The following is a 21,512-nucleotide window of genomic DNA, read 5'->3' as shown; positions in this document are numbered from 1 at the left end:
GTACAAGGGCAGCACCTTTATTTATAGCCTATAAGGTGCTGAAATGGAAAGCCAAATGTGCCTCAAATGAGACTCAAATTCGGCGCCAACTAGTGCAAGAAGGAAGTGTGACTTTCCTTCCTAGTTTGGCACCTCCTAACTCCTATCTACACTCCCCCCTAGCCTCCCTTACTACTTACACTAGTGCAGATATGTAAAACAAATGCGGCTATTTTGAATTTACAAATGCGGTCATAGAACCGCATTTGATCAGCACGCATTCGTGAATATGGAATTTACAAATGCGGTCCTATGACCGCATTCATAAATCACATTTACAAATGCGGTTACCTAAAATAACCGCATTTGTATATTATTCTGAATTAGGGAGTGGGTTTGGGGTTTAGGATTTATGAATGCGGTCTTGGTAAAAACCGCATTCATAAATCACTATTTACAAATGCGGTCATTTACCAAGACCGCATTTGTAAATGCGAATTCACTATTTACAAATGCGGTCTTAGTAAATGACCGCATTTGTAAATAGTGTTTTTTTTTAAAAATACACTCTGTTTTGTGCAGAAACCATATATTTAAATAACCTGCATAATGATCAAACCCAGCCAGACAAATACAGAAATGTAGTAATCAATTGAAATCATCAAAATGTACATTTACAAGTGATCAAATTACATATAATAAAACCACTATTGTTTACCTATGCTAGAGTTATAAAAATTAATGAAATATGTGGACCAAGAATCTCTAACATATGAAATGCCTTCCTCACTCATTGGTGTTTCTTCTGTGAATAACTGCATTGCAAAGTTGACATAAATTAGTTTCTAGATATATATATGTTCAAGAATTATAAAAATGATTTAACATATACCTCTTTCCAACCAGTTTTAACACCTAGTCTTATAATGGTAATCATCCATTGCATAATGTAATAGCCACACTCATAGCTTCCTGGTTGTTTATTACACTATAATTCAATAAAAAGTAATATGTTAGTATATTGATAAACAATGATAATAGAGAAAGAAAAAAATTGCAAACCTTTACTCTTATGTAGTTCAAATTATTTGAACTGGATCGACCTTTTAGGATGTTATATCCACGCCATGAACTGGTTAATACAAAAAACCTCGTTAGTAGATGGTTAATTAGTAACATACAAAGTTAAGTTTATACTATACTTACGTATCAATGATATCCTTAAATTTTGTGGGCATCTTCTTGTGTAGGGAACAGAACCACACAGCAGTCTTATCAACCATTGATAAGACAAGTAACTGCCAATGATGCCTATATGATCATTGAAAAGAGTTAGTAAATATTTAAAACATGAAATAATAATAATTGATGACATAAAATTAAACTTACTCATTAATATAAGGGCATAAATAAATTTGTTTTCCCTCTTTTTCCAGGATGTTAGTGATGTATGCTTGAGTCTCAGTTGAGTTTGGTCCAACGGGATTAGTATATGCAGGATGTAAGAATCCATACATATTTTCCTTCCCCTCAGTGATACAGACTCTACGCAAAAACCTACAAGTTTTTAGTTAAAACATAATCAATAATAATTTAACATAAAGTAAATTGAATAATAGGTAAAGATACTTACATCATAAAAAATTGAATTATACTTATATTGAGCTCCTGTTTCCCAGGTATAAATTCTGATAAATCTGTGTTGTAAATCATCAGTGGCAGTTCAGTGTTGATTTGAAAAAATGTATTATCCCACGGAACTGGAAAAGGATCATTGCCAATCTGACTAGCAATGAGACGTAGGGAAGCCACAGGATCGTCAACTGGAACCTCACGCTTCTTTTTCGGACTTGGTGGTTGAAAAGGTTTCTACAAGATAAACAACATTTGTATTAAATTATATGTAATATATAAATATAAATAAAAAATAATATAATGAAATTATTACATGAGGTTCGGGCATAGATCGAATGAGCTCTCTGGGCCAGGCAACGAATGTCTGAAATGCATCGGCCACAGTGGTTACCTCATCTGAAGGTAGTGGAACACGAGCATCAGGAAATCGTACTTTTTCAACTGTTACCTTCGCCACATCAGGGGAGAGAGGAACGTTATGTAAGGTGGTGGCGTTTGTATAGACTTTTCCAAGTGCCACCACCCGAGGAAGTTTGCCACCCACTACCAGTAGCTCACAATCCTCTGTCTGCCCATTGATATCATCCCCTGATGTTGGAGGAGCCGCACAACTCCCCTTTGTGCTCTTGGGAGTGGGACTAACAAGGGGTTCAATCGGCTCAGCACAAACTTGTTGCGATAGAAACTCTTGTCGCATTCGATCATTCTCCTTTTTCATCTCCAGCCACATCAAATCAGTCTCCTTTCTCATCTCCTCCATTATTTCTTCACGTAACTTACTCTTCATTTGAGTTTCCTTCTTGGAGGAGGAGGATGGCTGTCGTTCTGAAACTCCAAAATAAAGTTTAATTCCGACCCCTTGTCCAGCGGCACGAACACGACCAGAGTGTTCAGGTCGTCCAATTGCTTCAACCAGGATATCGTGACGACCTTCAGCAACAAATTTACCGTCGGATTCCAAGGAATCCTGCAAGAGTACACAAAAATCATATTTTCAATCATTAATATAATTAATGCTTTAAAAAAATTGAAAATAACAAAAATAACTTACAATTTTTTCGATTATAAAACCGGATTGCTCAGAACTTGGTGCACCCGACTTCTTAATTCGGGACCTCTTCCATTTTACATGGCGAAAAGGTGGTGATGGAGGAGAAGTGACCCCTGTTTCCACATTCTCAGACAACGTCCCCTGTTGAGATTTCTCCTTTTCCACCATCAGTGTTTGCTTAAGTTTTCTATACCCCGAACGAGACATAACGTGCGGGGTAAGATTCTTCAAAGCTATCTCTTGAGCTTTCTTCCGACGATCCTGTCATAATTGAAATAAACAAACTGAAGTAAATAAGATAAACTTATTAATGTTATATAACCAAAAAAGTTACTTCACTTACCATCCAAGCCTCATTTTCACGGCTTTCTCTAAAAAGACGCCATGTCTCTTCATCAATATGTTGGTACTTTAAACATGGATTTTCGTCTTTAAAGTCGCCAAAAATGTATCTCGAAGTCAGTCTTGACTTAAAGGTACGAAATTTAAGTGCAATATTGGATAATATCTTTGATCGAAGCGGTTCCACATCAGGAATGTCAAAGTTTGCCTGGAAAATAACATCATCAAATTAAAATTAATTAATCAATATTAAAAAGCATTATATGATAACAATAATAATGTAAAGCTTACCAGAACATCCTCCTATAGCATGTTCTGATCAACCTCTTAAACCTCATCCCATGAATTAATCAAAATGGAGAGCCTCTCACAAGAAACAACTCCAAGATAGCTCATAAACTCATCTGCCTTAGGACTAAAAGCCACTCCAGTGTTGACGTCAATGTCAACATGTGTCTTCTCACCAGCAGCACGTCTCAATGCAAGACGCTTCAATCTAGTAGGTCCTCTACTGCCTCGTCCAGATCGAGGTCTGTCTGGAGTCTGGTCGTCATCCATGTCTTTGTTAAAAAAATTAGGTAACAAACATTAGTTAATGTGCATCGAATTAAAATCATATAAAAATAATACAAAAAATTCTAAATGTTTATTTACATGTTGCATGTGGGTTGAATGTTTATATGTAAATTCCTTCACTGTGGTCTTTACAGGTTGCATGTACATCATCAAGTACATCATCATCTTTATTAGTTATCATTGGTGTGAATGAACGAGTTTCGCCATATTCAATATCATCTATGGCTTCCCCTTGTTTTTTCCCGTGTAAAACGACATACCAATGTTCTGATGTAGGATCTTTCACATAGAAAACCTAAGATGCTTGTTGAACCATTATAAATGGCTCATCTCGATACCCTATCTTTCGAAAGTCCACTAGTGTGAATCCTGATTCATCAATTTTAACACCACTTGTATTGTCAACCCATTTACACTTGAAAACCGGAACGGAAAACTTAGTGTAGTCAATCTCCCATATCTCTTCTATAAACCCATAGTATGCCATTGATCCAAGTACTGGATTTGTATCTTTCGAAGTCGAAAACTGCATTGACTCGGCTTCAAGAGTAACACCAGAATTTTGAACTGTACTCTTTTCATCCATGGACTTCGTGTAAAATATACAATTATTCACTTCGTACGCTGTACATGAGATGACATCAAACTTCAATCCAGCAGCCAACCAAGTCAAGGTCTCTGATGCCGTTGAATCCTTGAACACCTCATCTTTAAACCAAGGCATGAAAGTTCTATTATGTTCCATCAAGACCCATTTCTTTGCTTGTCTTGGGTTATTTGCCTTCACAATGGCTTTATGAGCTTCTATGTAAGGTACAACTTCATCTGTGTTATTTAATATGTACAAATGTGCTTGCAAGACTTCTGATCGAGATTTGCTTACAATATTCACACCACGTAAACATTTAGTTGTAGAACGCCAGTGGTGCCATGAATTAGCTGGAACACCTATTGGATTTGCTTTTGTCATGTACTCTGAACAAAATTCAATACTTTCTTCAGCTATGTACCTTTCAATCATTGAAGCCTCTGGACGATAATGATTTTTCACATAACCTTTCAAAATTTTCATATACCGCTCAACAGGATACATCCATCTTAAGTACACTAGTCCACACAATCTAACCTCTCTTACCAGATGCACCACTAGATGAACCATGATATCAAAAAAAGACGGAGGAAAAAACATTTCCAATTCACACAAGATAACAACAATTTCATTTTGAAGTTCATCTAGTTTTGAGGGATCAATGACTTTACAACAGATGGAAGAGAAGAATGAGCACAAACGGGTTATGGTGTGTCTAACATTTTTTGGTAAGATCCCACGGATAGCTACCGGCAACAACTGTTGCATCAAGATGTGACAATCATGAGACTTCAACCCAATTAACTTCAAATCTTGCATTGACACTAGACTCTTCACATTTGAGGAATGTCCTTGTGGCACTTTCACACCCTTTAGACATTGACAAAAACTAATTTTTTTCATCTTTTGACATTGTGTAACAGGCTGGGGGCAAATATGTACGCTTACCCATTTCTATGGGTGCCAACTCGCCGCGTATGTTCATCTCAATCAAATCTAAACGAGCATTTAGACCATCCTTCATCTTCCCGTTAATGTTAAGAAGTGTACCAATTAAGCTATCACACACATTCTTCTCAACATGCATTACATCTATACAATGTCTGACTTCTAACCTCGACCAGTACGGAAGATCAAAGAAGATTGATTTCCTCTTCCAAATATTTGTCACAGATGACTTTTTTTTGGACTTACCGAAGGTGTGGTCTATGTTATTTACCTTTTCGTAAACCTCAACACCGGTTAATGGAGTTGGTGGACCACTACCCTCTTGGTGTTCATTAAAGGCTTTTTTCAACCTCTGGTAAGGATGATGACTTCTAAGAAACCTCCGATGCCGAAGATATATTGTTTTCCTTCCATGTTTCAATTGTTGAGAAGCAGTGTCTTCTTCGCATATTGGACACGCTTTGTGACCCTTAACACTATAACCTGATAAGTTACCATATGCCGGAAAGTCATTGATGGTGCAAAATAACATGGCATGAAGCTTGAAAGTTTCATTAGCAAATCCGTCAAATACTTCGACACCCTGGTCCCACATTAACTTCAAATCTTCAATTAGGGGACTTAGATAAACATCAATATCATTCCCTGGTTGTTTCGGACCGGATATCATCATAGACAACATCATGTATTTTCGCTTCATGCACAATCCAGGAGGTAAGTTGTAAATAACTAGTAATACAGGCCATGAACTGTGATTTGTACTCATATTACCAAACGGATTCATAACGTCTGTAGCTAAACCAAGTCGGATATTTCTTGATTCTTTACCAAATTCTGGAAAGTCATCATCAAATTTCTTCCATTGAATAGAATCAGCTGGATGTCGGTACATGCCATCGCATTTCCTCTCATCTGCATGCCATCTAAGATTCTTAGCATCGTCTGGGTTTGCAAACAAACGCTTCATCCTTGGAATGATGGGAAGATACCACATAACCTTCATTGGGGGTCCATGCTTTTCCATGTCATCAATAGAATCATCATCTTTTTGTTTCAACTTATAACGTGATAACCCACACCTCGGACAACTTTTCAACAATTCAAAATCTTTCCGGTATAATATACAATCATTAGGACATGCATGTATCTTTTTGTACTCCATACCCATTGGACAAAGAATCTTTTTGGCCTCGTAATTACGATTAGGTAGACTATTTCCCTCTAGAAGCATATCCTTCAACAGCTGGAGCAATTCCGTGAAGCTTTTATCAGTCCATCCGTTTATTGCCTTCAAATTCATCAATCTTAACACCGCCGACAACCGTGTGAAGTTAGTTGATCCAGGATACAAAGGAGTTTCTGCATCTTTTGACATACTTTCATATCCATGCGCTTTTGCAAAACACTCAGCTCCCACATCACGAATCATGTCCTCCAATCGATCGTCATCTCCATCATCGTGTACTGCTTCATCCATGGTAGAACCCACATATTCCTCAGTTACGGAAACACGTGGTAAATTTAATAATTCACCATGCCATGTCCAAGTTGTATAAGATCGAAGAAACCCATCACACAGCAGGTGTTCCCTCATGATATTCACATCCAGTATCCTTCCATTCAAACAGTTAACGCACGGACACCTGATCTTTGCTCCATCATGACCACTAATAATCGCATTACGCTGCGCAAATTGTATAAATTCCTCTACTCCCCTTTCGTACTCATCACTTATACGAACAGCATTAATCCAACTTCAATCCATTATATATTCTGGAATATAGTTAGGATTTTCTAATAATTAGTATTCTATTCAATCTCACACATTTGCCGAGGGTCGAACACCCCCGGACTCAATCCAAACACGATATTTCTATTCTAAAAGTAACAATAACTAACATAACATAAAACTTTTATTAAAATGTAATTAACAACTAACTAAATATATAATATAAATTTAAGAAAATAGAAATTATATACAAAAATTCAAAATACACACAAATATATAAATTATTAGTTGATCCTGCCTGTTGACCGGAACGCTGGAAACTGCCTCGTCAAAGGATCGACGTGCGCACCGCTTCTCACTTCCGTTCCTCTTCGGGATCTACCTCAAGAACCTGCAAAGAAACAGAGCGGCGCCGCGGCGGCCGATCGCACTCCAACGCTCAAGTCAATGACGGTATCACCAAAAACTAAGAGAACAAGAACCGTGCAAATCCTCTCTCACAGTCAGCTCTAACTCGCAAGCGTAAAGTGTATGAACTGAACGTGCGTACCTCAGAAAGTTTGTTAAGAACTCTTATATACCTGATAGCTTTCTCTCTCCTGGCAGTTACAGACTTGGACACGTGGCTCGCATCCAACTGTACACGTGCCACCATCTGGAGGCTCCCTGACTTGGCGCTGCTTCTACTCTCATTTTGGCTAAGTTACTTATGCATGGTACTGCCCAGTGCATAGCTAACTCGGGAGTGCGATCTCTACTGGAACTGGCGAGTTAGGGGCCTTCATACACCTTCCCTGTGGTCTCGCCGGCCGCCTTCATAATCTGCTTCTCCTTCATCTTCGGCGATGTGCTTTCTCTGGCGATCTCCAATCTCAAGGTCGCCTGGGTTTACATCTGGCAACTTCATCTTTAACCTGGCGATCGCCGATTCTGGTAAGCTGGAAATCAGAACACGCCAATACAACAACTGGCGACTACACGAGCCCCCCGACTTCCTTCCCTTCTGCCAACCTGGCGCCTTGTCAACACGCCTATACTGTAGGAGGATGCCACGTCATCACACCCGACCACCAGGGCGGTACACAAGCCCCCCAGTCTTAAGTGAAGACTTGTCTAGCGAAAAGACTGAAAGAGCCTTCGTTAACACCGATCTACGTGGCACTGTCGCGGAATTCCAAGCGGTTGTACCTTCTGCTGCTCTGACGCTCCACCAAACCCCTCACTCATCGCCCGACACATGGCTTCATCAACGGCTCTCTTCAGTTGCCGTTTGCGCTTCCTAAAACCATTTCGAAAAACCCTTAAACCCATTTCGCTCCACTGTTCCATCACTTTCTTCGTGCTTGCAACGCTCTAACTTCCTTCTGCGAAAACTCTCAACGCTCTCCAACACTCTAGATCACCATCTTCCTGCTTCGTCTTCCTGATCATCGAAAGGTAACTACTTTCCTTCATCTGCTGGTTTTCCTTTCATTTTCACCGATTTGCATCATCCTGTAACTGCTTGGTGCATACGCTGTGGGTTGTTTTTCCATTTCTCCTTCTGCGTAACTTAGGGCTTTGTCAATCGTCGCAACGAACCTACATTCGTTCGTTTTTCACCTTCCTTCTACGATCGAGTCAGCCTCTGTAACCCCCTGATCATTTTTCCTTCCTTCTTCCTTTGCAGCTGCTATCATGACTCGCACAAAGATTACCCCGAACCCTCCTCCTTCAGCACGAAACCTTCCTTCACAAGCACACGACTCAACTCAAGTTCGTGGCGCTTCATCTTCGCAGGCTGAGAGGCCTGCGTCTTCCCAACCTGTCCTGGCTCAGGCGACTCCACCTAACGCTGGAGGAGCCCCCGTTCCCCTGCCCGACTTCAAAACTTTGTATCCCTGGGCCAACTCGACCCTTCTGAGGGAGACATCCTCCGTGAATACTGCAGGAGCAGTTTTGCGGCTAACCAAGGGGGACGAGATCTATCAATCGTTTCACAAGGAGCACGACGAGAAGATGATGGTGCTGCCTTGCCCCGCCGATCTGCCCGTGTGTGCTGATGACAAAGTAAGCGCCGACGGGCCCTTCTGCTTTGTCTATACGACTTTGTTCAAGAAGGTCAAGCTCAGGTTCCCCTTTACTCGATTCGAGAGGGAACTTCTAACCGAGCTCAACATTGCTGCCGCCCAGCTTCACCCCAACAGCTGGGCGTTTGTTCGAGCCTTTCAAGTAATGTGCGCCCACCTGGGGTTGCCCGCGTCGGTGGACGTGTTTTTGTTCCTTTTCGAAGCCAAGCACCCAGGAGAGCGCCTGTGGGTCAGCTTGAACGCGATTGCTGGGAGGTCCATCTTTACCATCTTCCAGCAATCGTACAAAGACTGGAAGGGGAAGTTCGTCCAAATACGTGCGAACGACAAGGACGCCTCCCTCCTCGATGGCTTCCCCTTGTACTGGGTGGACAAGGGGAAGAAGGAATCCAAGAGCTGCTTCAGGAGGCCCAGAAGTCCTGACAGCATGGGAGCATTGGATAGAGACCTCTGTCTCTTCTGGAAGAAGGTGGCGGACGCCAATATAACATTCCTTACCACCACCTTGATATGCTTCGAATTCTACGAAGATCAGCTAGAAATTCGAATAGGTTAGGACGTTAAACTCTTGTCTTGATATCGCTTCTTGTTTAGCTGTTTCTGGGCGTCTTGTGCGTTATGCACAAGACTTTGGCTTTACCTTTCCTGCACATACCATCTGTTTTGCTGTTTTTTACCTTATGCGCTTATTTGTTTTCCTTGAGTTAACCCATGCATTTTCGTCCCATGCAGACAACATGTTGCCCGGGAACATGCTCGCCGAACTAAAGGCGCTCGCCCGAAACCATGGGTTGGCGGCGGGTTCCCAAACGGTGCCCAACTCGGTGGTGGAGGCCGCCATTGTCCAAGGGCGATCACCACCCAAGGAACCCGCCCAACGCAAGAAATTGGTCCTTAAGAGACCTAAAAGGAAAGCCCCTCAAGTCATCCATGAGGAGGAAGAAGAGGATGACGAGGTCACCGAGGATGGCCTCGTTACGAAGAGGAAGAGGGTGGCACCTTCTTCACCACTTGCTCCACCCCCTCTTCCATCCTCAACACCACCATCGACGCCTGCTCCTCCCCCATCATCGCCAACACCACAGGCTCCTTCCTCACCAGTCCAAGCGGTTCCACTGGCCACTGCGCCACCTGCAGCTGAGGCCCAAGAGCCAAATTTCCTGGAGGACCCCCCAAGCGCCTCTACGCCGTATGTGTCAGCTGGAGGGGAACCCCCTTCAAACGCTTCAACTGCAGAAAATGCTCCAATCGGGGATGAGGTTGCTCATACCTCTCCGATTCTGATCACCGAATCCCCGATTCCGTCGCCACGCCAAGAAGCAACTACCGAAGAACCTGCTAAGGAAGGTGGCGACGAGAACCCACAACAAGCCCCCACAGCGCCTCTGGTGCCTCTGCAAGCCGCAAACCTCCCCCTTGAGGTCACAAGGATGTGGGAGCCTCTAACCGCCAAGCTGAAAACCATGGCAGAGGACATCCCTGCGATCATAACCAGGGCTGTGGAGGGTTCAACCAGAAGACTTCAGGACGACCTCTTCAACCTCAAAACCGAAAACAGCACTATGAGGATCGAGGCGGAGAAGTTGTCCTTCAGCCTGACGCTCGCAGAAATCGAACACTCCCGAGTGCAGGATGCAATGAATACCGAGCTCAGGCTGGCGCGCAAGGAGGCTACTGACCTTCGCCGCAAAGTTCACCAACTTGCCCAAGAGAAGGTCGAGCTGGAAAGCAAAATTGTGCCTCTTCGTGCCAAGGCGGTCGACCTGGAGGCTCTCATGAAAGCTGACGCCGCTAAGGTGCAAAAACTGGAGCAAAGGTCGATCGACCGAGAGAAACTACTTGGGCAAGTAGAAAAGGCGAGGGACGACGCCATGGCTGATCTCGTCGAGGCCAACAAAGAGAAGGGAAAGGTGGCTGCTGAGTTGGCCCAAGCACAATCGGAATCCAAGAAGGTTACTGAAGACCTTCTCCAGGCTCAAGAGACCAACGAACAACTTAAAAAACAGGTTGAAGAGCTGGAACAGCAGAATAAATAGCTGAAAGAGCAAACTGAAGACCTCAAGAAGCGGATTGAGGAACTTCAGGGGCAAATTGAAGAACTCAAGCTAAATTCTGCTCAGATTCTGGCTGCTGGATTCGAAGCTGCGCGGGAACAATTCGCTTGCCTATTCCCCGACCTGGATCTCAGCCTGGTGTCACTGAACAATGAAGTAGTAGATGGAAAAGTCGTTCCTGCTGAAGACTAATCAACTCCACTTCATCTGCTACTTTTATGATTTCCCTTGTATTATTCTGTAAAAACTCGTGTATGTGTGCCTTTAACAAATACTTATCTCAATGACAAAGTTTGGGTATTCACTCTCCTGCCTTCTTTAAGCGCTTTAACCTTCTTTGCATGTTTAACTTTGTCGGATTTAACTTAACGATCTTGCAAATACGACCTTTGACTTAACTGCTTCGAACCACTTCAAACTTAAGCAATAATCGCCTTAACCAACTTGTACTCTTAAGGCAACTAACCTTATCGTAAGAATACCCTTCAAGCAACGAACTGTGACTCAGTTATTGGCTCAAAACACCGTCCCACTCGACCTGCCTTATCAAACAGGTCTTTTAACCTTCTCGCTGCTGTTTGAACTCTTCCCGATCGCCAAGAACTCTTGGTAATATCAGCTTTCCCTAGCCTCATGCTTTGGCAACTGTTTCTTTGCATGGGAGCAGAGACGCCTTTTGGGATCTCCCTTTACCCTCCTGGACTTCAGAACAAAGACCGGCTGACTAGGCGTTCTCCTCGAACCTACCTTAGCCACCTTCCAAACTTCTTCCACCCTCCGCGCCATACCTGAACTCGTTCGAGACGAGAAGGATTTTATCTTGCCTAAGCTCGCATGTAAGCGAGAAGGTCTTTAACTCGCCTGAACTCGCTCATCGGCGAGTAGGTCTTTAATCTCGCCTGAACTCGCTCAACGGCGAGAAGGACTTTAACTTGCCTGAACTTGCTCAACGGCGAGAAGGACTTTAACTGGTGCCTCAACTTGCCCAGGGTGTACATCTCCTCCCCCCTGGATGCACTGAGGACCTTTTCTCTTTCTCGCCTGCACTCGCTCAACGGCGAGGAGGTCTTTAACTTGCCTCTACATTGCCCCAGGGGTTACATCTTCTCGCCCCCAGAAACACGGAGGACTTTTTCTCTTTCTCGCCTGCACTCGCTCGACGGCGAGGAGGTCTTTAACTTGCCTCAAAACGCGCGAGGGCGTTGAGGTCTTTCACCTGGTGCCTCCGATCGCCGAAAGACGATGAGGACTTTAAATCTTTAACTGATGCCTCCAATCGCCGAAAAACGATGAGGACTTAAAAACTTTAACTGATGCCTCCAATCGCCGAAAAACGATGAGGACTTAAAAACTTTAACTGATGCCTCCAATCGCCGAAAAACGATGAGGACTTAAAAACTTTAACTGAAAGCATGCGATATATCTTTTCTTGCCTTAAATCACTTACAAGTGACAAGGTCTTTCTTCAAAACTTTTGGAAAATAGCAAACATGCAATCTGAAAACGCCTTATACTTCGAAAACTCTTCTTTTATTGGGTGGCCTCATTAAAAACCCTCCTTAGGGAAAAAAGAGTGCCCCCTTGAAACTGTTTCATCAGAGACATTGTAATATGACACTTGTGTTTGTCTTTACTTACAAAGCTCTTAACTATAGTACAACTTCAGGTGTGTGGCGTTCCAGGTGCGAGGAATCGCCCCTCCTTCCAGCGTCTCTAAGCGGTAGGCCCCGTTCCCGAGCGTCTCGGTTATTCTGAACGGTCCAGTCCACTTGGGTGACAGTTTATTCTCCATCTCGTACTGGTGGGCCTTCCTCATCACCAGATCGCCTTCTCTAAACTGCCTTGGCATCACCTTCGAGTTGTATCTTCGTTCAACCCTTCTCTTCACAGCTTCAGCCTTCAACCTCGCCTCTTCCCTGGCCTCATCCAGTAGATCCAGGTTCAGCCTTCTTTCTTCATTCGAGTCTTCCTCTACGAAGTTCTGGAATCTCGGCGAGCTCTCCTGGATCTCCACCGGAATCATGGCATCACACCCATAGACCAAGCTGAACGGGGTCTCATGGGTTCTTGACTGCTCGGTGGTGTGGTACGCCCAGACTATACGGGGCACCTCCTCAGCCCAACTTCCCTTGGCTTTCTCAAGCCTTCTCTTCAAACCTCTCAACAACACCCGATTAGCTGACTCCACCTGGCCATTTGTCTGAGGGTGCTCGACGGATGCAAACACTTGTTGAATTCCCACCCCTTCGCAAAGCTTCTTCAACAGGTGGCTTGCAAACTGCGTCCCATTATCTGACACCAGGCGTTTAGGCACTCCAAACCGGCACACGATGTTCTTCCATACAAAACCTTCGATCTTGTGTGCGGTGATCTGGGCCACTGGTTCTGCTTCAATCCACTTGGTGAAATACTCAATCGCCACCACCAAGTACTTCATCTGCCTGATCGCCAGCGGGAAAGGTCCCAGGATGTCGATTCCCCAAGTATGAAACGGCCACGGGCTATAGATCGACTTCAACTCCTCGGGAGGTGCCTTATGCCAATCGGCGTGCTGCTGGCATTGTTTGCAACACTGGGCATACTTCTTGCAATCTTCTCTCATGGATGGCCAGTAGTAGCCTGCACGGAGAGTCCTCGCGGCCAGAGCTCGACCCCCCACGTGGCTTCCGCATATACCTTCATGGAGCTCCGCCATGATTCTCGTGCACTTCTCGCCGTGTATACATTCCAGGAGTGGGTGAGTGAACCCAAACCTGTATAGATCGCCATCAATCAATGTGTACTTGCTGGAATTTTTCTTTACCTTCCTAGCTTCTGTCGGATCCAGCGGGAGGAGACCATCTGCCAGGCACCGCTTGTACTGTGTTATCCAAGTGTCTGGCTCATGGGAGGCGCAGACCTGCATCACATTCACCTTCTCCCCTCGACATGCTCTAATTCTCGGCGATTTCAGAGTTTCTTGCGTCAAGGACTTATGGCTTCTCGCTGCTCTCTCCGTCGACTTGCTTATCTGAAGGACCAGGTGATCTGCTACGAATGCCCTCGGCGTCTTCAGAGTTTCTTGAATCACCGTCCTCTGCCTACCCCCCTTGCCTGAGCTGGCGAGCTTAGCAAGCAAGTCAGCTCGGGCATTCTGCTCTCTGGGCACATGTACTACTTCAAAGGAGGCGAAGGAACTCTTCAATTCCTGCACATACGCCAAGTAAGCCGCCATTTGTGGATCTTTAGCCTGGAACTCGCCCGTTACTTGCCCCGTGACTAGCAGCGAGTCACTCTTAGCCATCAGCACCCTAGCTCCCATCTCCTTGGCCAGCAAAATTCCGGCGATCAGCGCCTCATACTCTGCTTGATTGTTACTGGCCTTGAAGGAAAACCTCAGAGATTGTTCGATCAGCACGCCGTTGGGTCCTTCCAAGATGACTCCAGCACCGCTGCCCTGCTGGTTCGACGATCCATCCACTGAAAGTACCCAACGGAAATCGTTTCCTTCAACCCGCGTCGCCTCTGATGAGAGCTCGACCACGAAATCTGCGAAGATTTGCCCCTTGATCGGGCCTCGAGGCTCATATTTAATATCAAACTCTGACAACTCTACCACCCACTTCACCATCCTTCCCGCAACGTCGGGTTTCTTCAAGACCTTCTGGATGGGCAGGTCGGTCATCACCAGTATTGTGAAGCTATGGAAGTAGTGGCGCAACCTCCTCGCCGAAAACACCACAGCCAGCGCAGCCTTCTCCAGGGCCTGATATCTCGTTTCTGGGCCCTGCAACACCTTGCTCACAAAATAAATAGGCTTCTGAGCCTGATCTTGATCCTGGGCGAGCACCACACTCACCGCCCTCTCAGTTACAGCAAAATACAACCTGAGAGGGATTCCCGCCAGCGGTTTGCACAGAACCGGCGGGCTCGCCAGATACTCCTTTAGTTTGACGAAAGCTTCCTCGCACTCTTTCGTCCAAACGAACTTATTATTGCGCCGCAGACATTGAAAATAGGGATGCCCCTTTTCTCCGCTAGCTGACACGAAGCGAGATAGGGCTGCCATCCGACCTGTTAGCTGCTGGACTTCTTTCACCGTAGCTGGGCTCCTCATCGCCAAGATGGCGGCACACTTGTCTGGGTTGGCTTCTATTCCTCTTTCAGTCAAGAGGAAACCCAAAAACTTTCCAGCCTCCACGCCGAAAATGCATTTCTCCGGATTGAGCTTTAACTTGAACTTGGCGATCGTTGTGAACAATTCTTCCAAGTCTGCAACGTGCTTGCTTTTTTCCTGCGAGGTCACGACCATGTCATCGACGTAGGCTTGCACGTTCCTTCCCAGCATTGGTGCAAGTACTCGATCCATCAGCCTCTGGTACGTGGCCCCCGCGTTCTTCAACCCAAACGGCATCACCTTATAGCAATAGCACGATCTCTCCGTCATGAAGGTTGTCTTCTCTTCATCCATGGGATGCATCTTGATCTGATTATAGCCTGAGAAGGCATCCAGAAAACTCAGCAACTTGCACCCTGCAGCACTATCAACCAGGGCATCAATGCTTGGTAAAGGATACGAATCCTTTGGGCAAGCTTTGTTCAGGTCGGTGAAATCGACGCACATGCGCCATTTCCCGTTACTCTTCTTCACCAGCACGACATTTGCCAACCATTCAGGGTACTGGACTTCCCTGATGTGGCCTGCAGCGAGGAGTTTCTGTGTTTCGTCCCTGATCGCCTGCCTCCTCTCCTCGTTGAACTTTCTTCTCCTTTGTCGCACCGGTCTCACCAAATTGTCCATCGCCAGATGATGGCACAAGAAATCGGGATCAATTCCGGGCATGTCCGAAGCGGACCATGCAAACGCGTCCAGATGCCGCTCAATCACCTTGGCGATCTGGTCCTGGAGCTCGACCTCCAGAGATCTTCCCAGCTTGAAGATTTTTCCTCCGATCTCCTTTTCGAGCCATTGCTCGACAGGTTTAGGCCTGGATTCTCTGGCGATAACCGCCCTGGCGATAACCGCCCTGGCGATTCCCTGCTCCCTTGCTTCCTCAGGACAATTCCGCGCCTCTTCCTCCTCCAGGTCAGCATTCCTCTCCCCTAGCCCAGCATCCACCATCTCTACATCTCTTCCGGCGGCCTCCTCTGTTACCGTCGATCTGGGCTTCACAATGGGAGGTGGGGTGGTTATTACATAACTCACTGATCTTTTGTTTTTCAAGCTATTCTCATAGCACCTTTTCGCTTCTTTCTGATCAGACTTGATCGTGATCACCACCCCTTCCATGGACGGCAACTTTACTTTCATGTGCCGAGTCGACGGAATGGCGCCTATCCTGTTAAGCGTGGGCCTTCCCAACAGGATGTTGTACGCTGAAGGGGCGTTTACGATGAGGTACTTGATTTTCTCCGTCCTCGACCCAGCCTCATCTGTAAACGTGGTTCTCAGCTCAATGTACCCCCTGACCTCCACCTGGTCGCCAGCGAAACCATATAGACACCCTCCATAGGGCCTTAGCTGGTCAAGGGGCAACTCCAGCTGCGTGAAAGTCGGCCAGAACATCACGTCTGCCGAGCTTCCTTGGTCCACCAGAACTCTGTGGACCTTCCTTCCCGCCGTAACCAACGAAATAACTATGGGATCGTTGTCATGAGGCACAACGTCCCGAAGATCTTGCTTGGTGAACGTAATGTCCACTTCCGGCGAGTGATCTTCAAACATATCCACTGTCATCACCGATCGCACGTACTTCTTCCTCTGCGATGCGGTGCATCCACCACCTGAGAAGCCCCCTGCTATGGTGTGGATCTCCCCGTGGATAGGCATCTCGTGTTGCTGGGCTTCTCCACCTGCTGGCTGGGAACTCAACGCTCCCCCCGTCCTCCTGTCCAGCAGATAGTCATTTAGGAACCCGCTCTTAACCAGATCGTCGAGCTGGTATCCTAAAGACAAACACGAGTCCAAAGTGTGGCCAAAACACTGGTGGAACTCACACCAGGCGTCCGGCTTTGACCCCAGCACCTTGTCGCCCACCTTCTCAGGCGCTTTCAACCTAGCAGATATGTTAGGAATGGCGATCAGGTCCGCTAGTCCCATGACAAATTTGTGCTTAGGCGGGCGATTATATTCCCGGCGTGCTGGTTGCTGGCGTGCTTGGCTTCTTCCCTTGTTTCTCCTATCGTAAGGGTGGCGAGTCCTTTGGTCTTTCCTGGCCGCCGCCGCCGTTTCCAGCACCCTCTGCGGCTGGATCCTGGTCTGGGCGCGTGGCCTGGCGGGAGCCACGCTGCCTCTCTTCTCGGCGACTTCACTCTCGTCGGCGATGTGAGCTACCGCAAGTCGCCTGACTTCAGCAAATGTCGCGGGGTGAGCCCTGATCAAGGCTTCGCAGAATGGTCCTGGCTGCACGCCCTTCTTGAATGCATAGACCAGCATTTTTTCATCCTTGGCCGGTGATCTGACCATCTGCGCCCCAAAGCGATTTAGGTAGTCTCTGAGGGACTCTCCCTGGTACTGCCTTATATCAAACAGATCATAAGACACCCTGGGCGGTGCCTTATTCACGATGTACTGCTCAACGAAGATCTTCGAGAACTGTTGAAAATTGGTTATGTGGCCGTTAGGCAGGCTCACAAACCACTCCATCGCCGTTCCCTGGAGCGTACTCACGAACATCTTGCAGTAGACCGCGTCTGACCCTCCTGACAGCATCATCTGCGTATGGAACGTGGTCAGATGAGCCTCTGGATCCTCCACGCCGGTAAAGACGGCTTTAACCGGAACCACGCTCGTGGGAATTGGCGTGTCGGTAATCGCCTGAGCGAAAGGCATTGGGAAAACACGAGGTGGCGTCGACGGCGCCACCTCTTCAACAGAAGAACGTCCTTGTTGCTCCCGAAGAGCTTGACGCAGCTCCTCAGTCACCTTGCTAAGCTCCTCGTTCCTGGCGCGAGAGGCGACCAGGTCCTCATGTATTCTCGCCTGCTCTACGCGCGAGGCTTCCACAGTTGCCTGCAACGAGCGCATCATCTCTGCCATCTGCGCCATGGTCATGGCGGCGTCGACTTCAGCAGCGACAGGCGCCACGAGACTGGAACGATTGCTTCTCATTTTTCTCATGAACTTCAGCGAATCACAGGAATGCAGCGGACAACACTTCAGCCACGAACGAATCAGCGATCAATCGGAGAAAACAGCGCGAAACTTGCGCAAGAAAACTCAAGAACACCGTAAGCCTTCAAAGAAAACCACAACTTCACCAGAAACCAACGTTTCCCCGCGAACAACCAAACAAGCGAAAGAACTCGAACCTCCACCAAACAGATTACGCGTAAGCAGCAGAAAACCTCACTCCACCGATCGAAAAGCCAAACGAACGGTACAAAGCGCAAATTCACCGAACGAAACTCAAACAAACAGCGAACGATGGTTGCACCAGCACACAACCACGCAGAAAACTTCGAAAACCTCCAAGAACTCACGCTGTGGATGGGAGCAAGTTTTACACGGCCCCACGGTGGGCGCCTAATGATCCTGCCTGTTGACCGGAACGCTGGAAACTGCCTCGTCAAAGGATCGACGTGCGCACCGCTTCTCACTTCCGTTCCTCTTCGGGATCTACCTCAAGAACCTGCAAAGAAACAGAGCGGCGCCGCTGCGGCCGATCGCACTCCAACGCTCAAGTCAGTGACGGTATCACCAAAAACTAAGAGAACAAGAACCGTGCAAATCCTCTCTCACAGTCAGCTCTAACTCGCAAGCGTAAAGTGTATGAACTGAACGTGCGTACCTCAGAAAGTTTGTTAAGAACTCTTATATACCTGGTAGCTTTCTCTCTCCTGGCAGTTACAGACTTGGACACGTGGCTCGCATCCAACTGTACACGTGCCACCATCTGGAGGCTCCCTGACTTGGCGCTGCTTCTACTCTCATTTTGGCTAAGTTACTTATGCATGGTACTGCCCAGTGCATAGCTAACTCGGGAGTGCGATCTCTACTGGAACTGGCGAGTTAGGGGCCTTCATACACCTTCCCTGTGGTCTCGCCGGCCGCCTTCATAATCTGTTTCTCCTTCATCTTCGGCGATGTGCTTTCTCTGGCGATCTCCAATCTCAAGGTCGCCTGGGTTTACATCTGGCAACTTCATCTTTAACCTGGCGATCGCCGATTCTGGTAAGCTGGAAATCAGAACACGCCAATACAACAACTGGCGACTACACGAGCCCCCCGACTTCCTTCCCTTCTGCCAACCTGGCGCCTTGTCAACACGCCTATACTGTAGGAGGATGCCACGTCATCACACCCGACCACCAGGGCGGTATATTAGTTATTAGTTATAAATTCCAAGTTGTATTAGTTATTAATTAAATATATATTATAATACAGAAAAATAAAAATTCAAAATATTAAATATAAATTCAAAATATTAAATATAAATTCAAAATATTAAATAAATATTAAATACAACACCAACCTTTAGGTTGATGGTGATCGGAGTGGCAGAAGCAGAAGACGAAGACGAAGACGAAGACGAAGGCGAAGGCGGTGGCGGAAGTTGTGGCGGTGGCGAAAGCTGTGGCAGTGGCGGAGCAGAAAAAACCAGCAAACCCAATAGAACAGTAACCAGCTATATGCCAAAAACGAGTTAGGAAACGAAATGACAATGCCAAGGAAGTGAATAATGACAATGACAAAAACGAAAACGAAAACAAACGTTGAAGCGGAGAGAGCTGAAACTTACAATGCAAAGGGAACTGAAACAGAACGCTGAAACGAAGAGCGGAGAAGACGAAAGTGAAAGTGAAAACTAGTGGCGCGCTTCAATTTTTAGGGTAAAATTGATTTACAAATGCGGTTCTAGGGTAGTATGACCGCATTTGTAAATCAATTCAGAATGATTTACAAATGCGGTCATAGTAAAGACCGCATTTGTAAATCATTTTAATTGATTTACAAATGCGGTCTTACCCTAGAACCGCATTTGTAAATCAATTTAATTACAAAAATGCCACCGAGTGCAGGACGGGTAGGTTCGCAGATAACACCTCCCCCTCGAGTGAGAACACCAAGAATGAACAAGTATGGTTCACTAGTGAAATCCTCTTTCGCCTTTGAGCAGAGATGAGGTCAGTTATAAGTTGTCCTTTGGGTTAAAGGTCTCAAGAGCGGGAAAGGTATGTTCACAGAGAACACCTCCCCTTCGAGTGAGAACGCCAAGGCTGAACAACGCAGCTCACAATTAAATCCTCCCCTTACTTTGAGCAAGGGCGAGGTCAGTTTAGAACCTTCCCCATGGGTTAGAAGTCTCAAGGGTGGGCATGATGGTTCGTAGAGAACGTCTCCCTCCCCCTTTGACTGAGAACGCCAGGGGAAAGAAGTAAGGTTCGCTAGTTAAATCCTCCCTTGACTTTATACAGCAAGGACGAGGTCAGTTATAAGTTTCTCCTAGGGCTAGAAGTCTCGAGACTGGGCAGGATGGTTCATAGAGAACATCCCCTCTCTCGAGTGAGAGCGTTGTAATGGAGACAATGTGGTACAGAAGGTGAGTTCTCCCCAAACCCATGGTGTACGGGTAGGGGACAAACACGGATTTCTCCTTGGACTAGGAAACTCGAAGTGGGATAGCGTGGAGTGCGCCTCCCTCTGGAGCAAAAATGTCAGCGCGAGGGACACGGCTCGCCAACGACATCAGTAAAGCATCTCCTTACTCAGTAAGATAGGAGTGAAGTGAGTTAGGAGGTCTCTCTCTTCCACGCCTTATGAAGCAGGTTCTTAGAGCGACCACCAGGAGTTCCCTCTGCTTTGGGTATGGGGGTGGGTTCAGTTATAGGTTAGTATGCACACCCCCGCTGCCTAACGAAGAGAGTACGGTAGGTCGGGGGTAGGTAAGCGTGTTGCCTAAGGTTCAAGCGTTCGTCAAAGGTGTTAGCACGAGGCGCGACAGTTAATGATCAAAGACGAAGAATGCAAGTTAAGGCGAGATAGAAAAGTAGCATTCAACAGGTCAAGATCCAGAAAACAGCTCAAGCAGTTAAACAGTCAAAGCAGTTAAAGGCAAATGGATAATTTATTACAAAGATATTGTTCATCAGCGACACAAGTTAAGCAGGAGGGGCCCTAGGCACAACTTGCCCATCTACGACACGGTTCGACGTCGCGAAGGGTGAGGTGTCCATCTCAGGATGCACGCAGGCAACCAGAGCAAGGGCGTCCTCGAACCCTGTCGGGTAGGCATCGGCAACGTCTTCGATGAGTTCTGCCTCAGTTTTCTTGAAGGCTTCAGCTTGTTGGGTCAGTTCACCCTCCACCCGGCCAAGTTGCACCTCTTGATTGGTGGCCCTCTCCTCAAGTTTGGCCATCTTGGCCTTGGTCACTTCGGCCTCCTCTTCCAGCTCCACCACCCTGGTGCGCAAAGGCAAGACTCTTAACTCAAGATAGGTATACTCTTGACCCTTGACGTCCTTTCCAGACTAGCAGAGACTGCTCAGTTCTTGCAGGAGTGCAGTTTCGCGAGTGGCAAAGACCCGAGCCTGTTGGGCAAGCTCATCCTTCTTCTTCTCC

The 21,512-nt window shown here is 46.4% G+C and overlaps 1 protein-coding gene across 1 annotated transcript; it reads right to left on the bottom strand.

Annotated features, from left to right (window-relative positions):
- Window positions 1-640: 640 nt before the first annotated feature.
- LOC137836466 (uncharacterized) lies at window positions 641-21,310 on the bottom strand. The gene is made up of 6 exons (XM_068645167.2): window positions 21,084-21,310; window positions 1,369-1,536; window positions 1,186-1,290; window positions 1,042-1,111; window positions 872-967; window positions 641-794 (listed from the first exon to the last, which is right to left on the bottom strand). The coding sequence occupies exons 1-6, from the start codon at window positions 21,308-21,310 to the stop codon at window positions 687-689; spliced, it is 774 nt and encodes a 257-aa protein (XP_068501268.2). The 3' UTR covers window positions 641-686.
- Between the last annotated feature and the right edge of the window lie 202 nt (window positions 21,311-21,512).

Source organism: Phaseolus vulgaris, chromosome 4, assembly GCF_051622355.1.
Source record: "Phaseolus vulgaris cultivar YP4 chromosome 4, ASM5162235v1, whole genome shotgun sequence".
Classification (NCBI taxonomy): domain Eukaryota; kingdom Viridiplantae; phylum Streptophyta; class Magnoliopsida; order Fabales; family Fabaceae; genus Phaseolus; species Phaseolus vulgaris.
Note: the sequence above shows the minus strand (reverse complement) of the source record. Positions and strands in the feature narration are given on the sequence as shown.

Bases quoted from the DNA above. Each gene is read 5' to 3' on its own strand.
- LOC137836466 (XM_068645167.2), bottom strand. From the start codon at position 21,310: ATGGCCAAACTTGAGGAGAGGGCCACCAATCAAGAGGTGCAACTTGGC. The intron at 1,291-1,368 runs GTAAGTTTAATT...ATGATCATATAG, and splicing joins TTATGCCCTTATATTAATGA to GCATCATTGGCAGTTACTTG. The intron at 968-1,041 runs GTTTGCAATTTT...ATTGAATTATAG, and splicing joins TGAACTACATAAGAGTAAAG to TGTAATAAACAACCAGGAAG.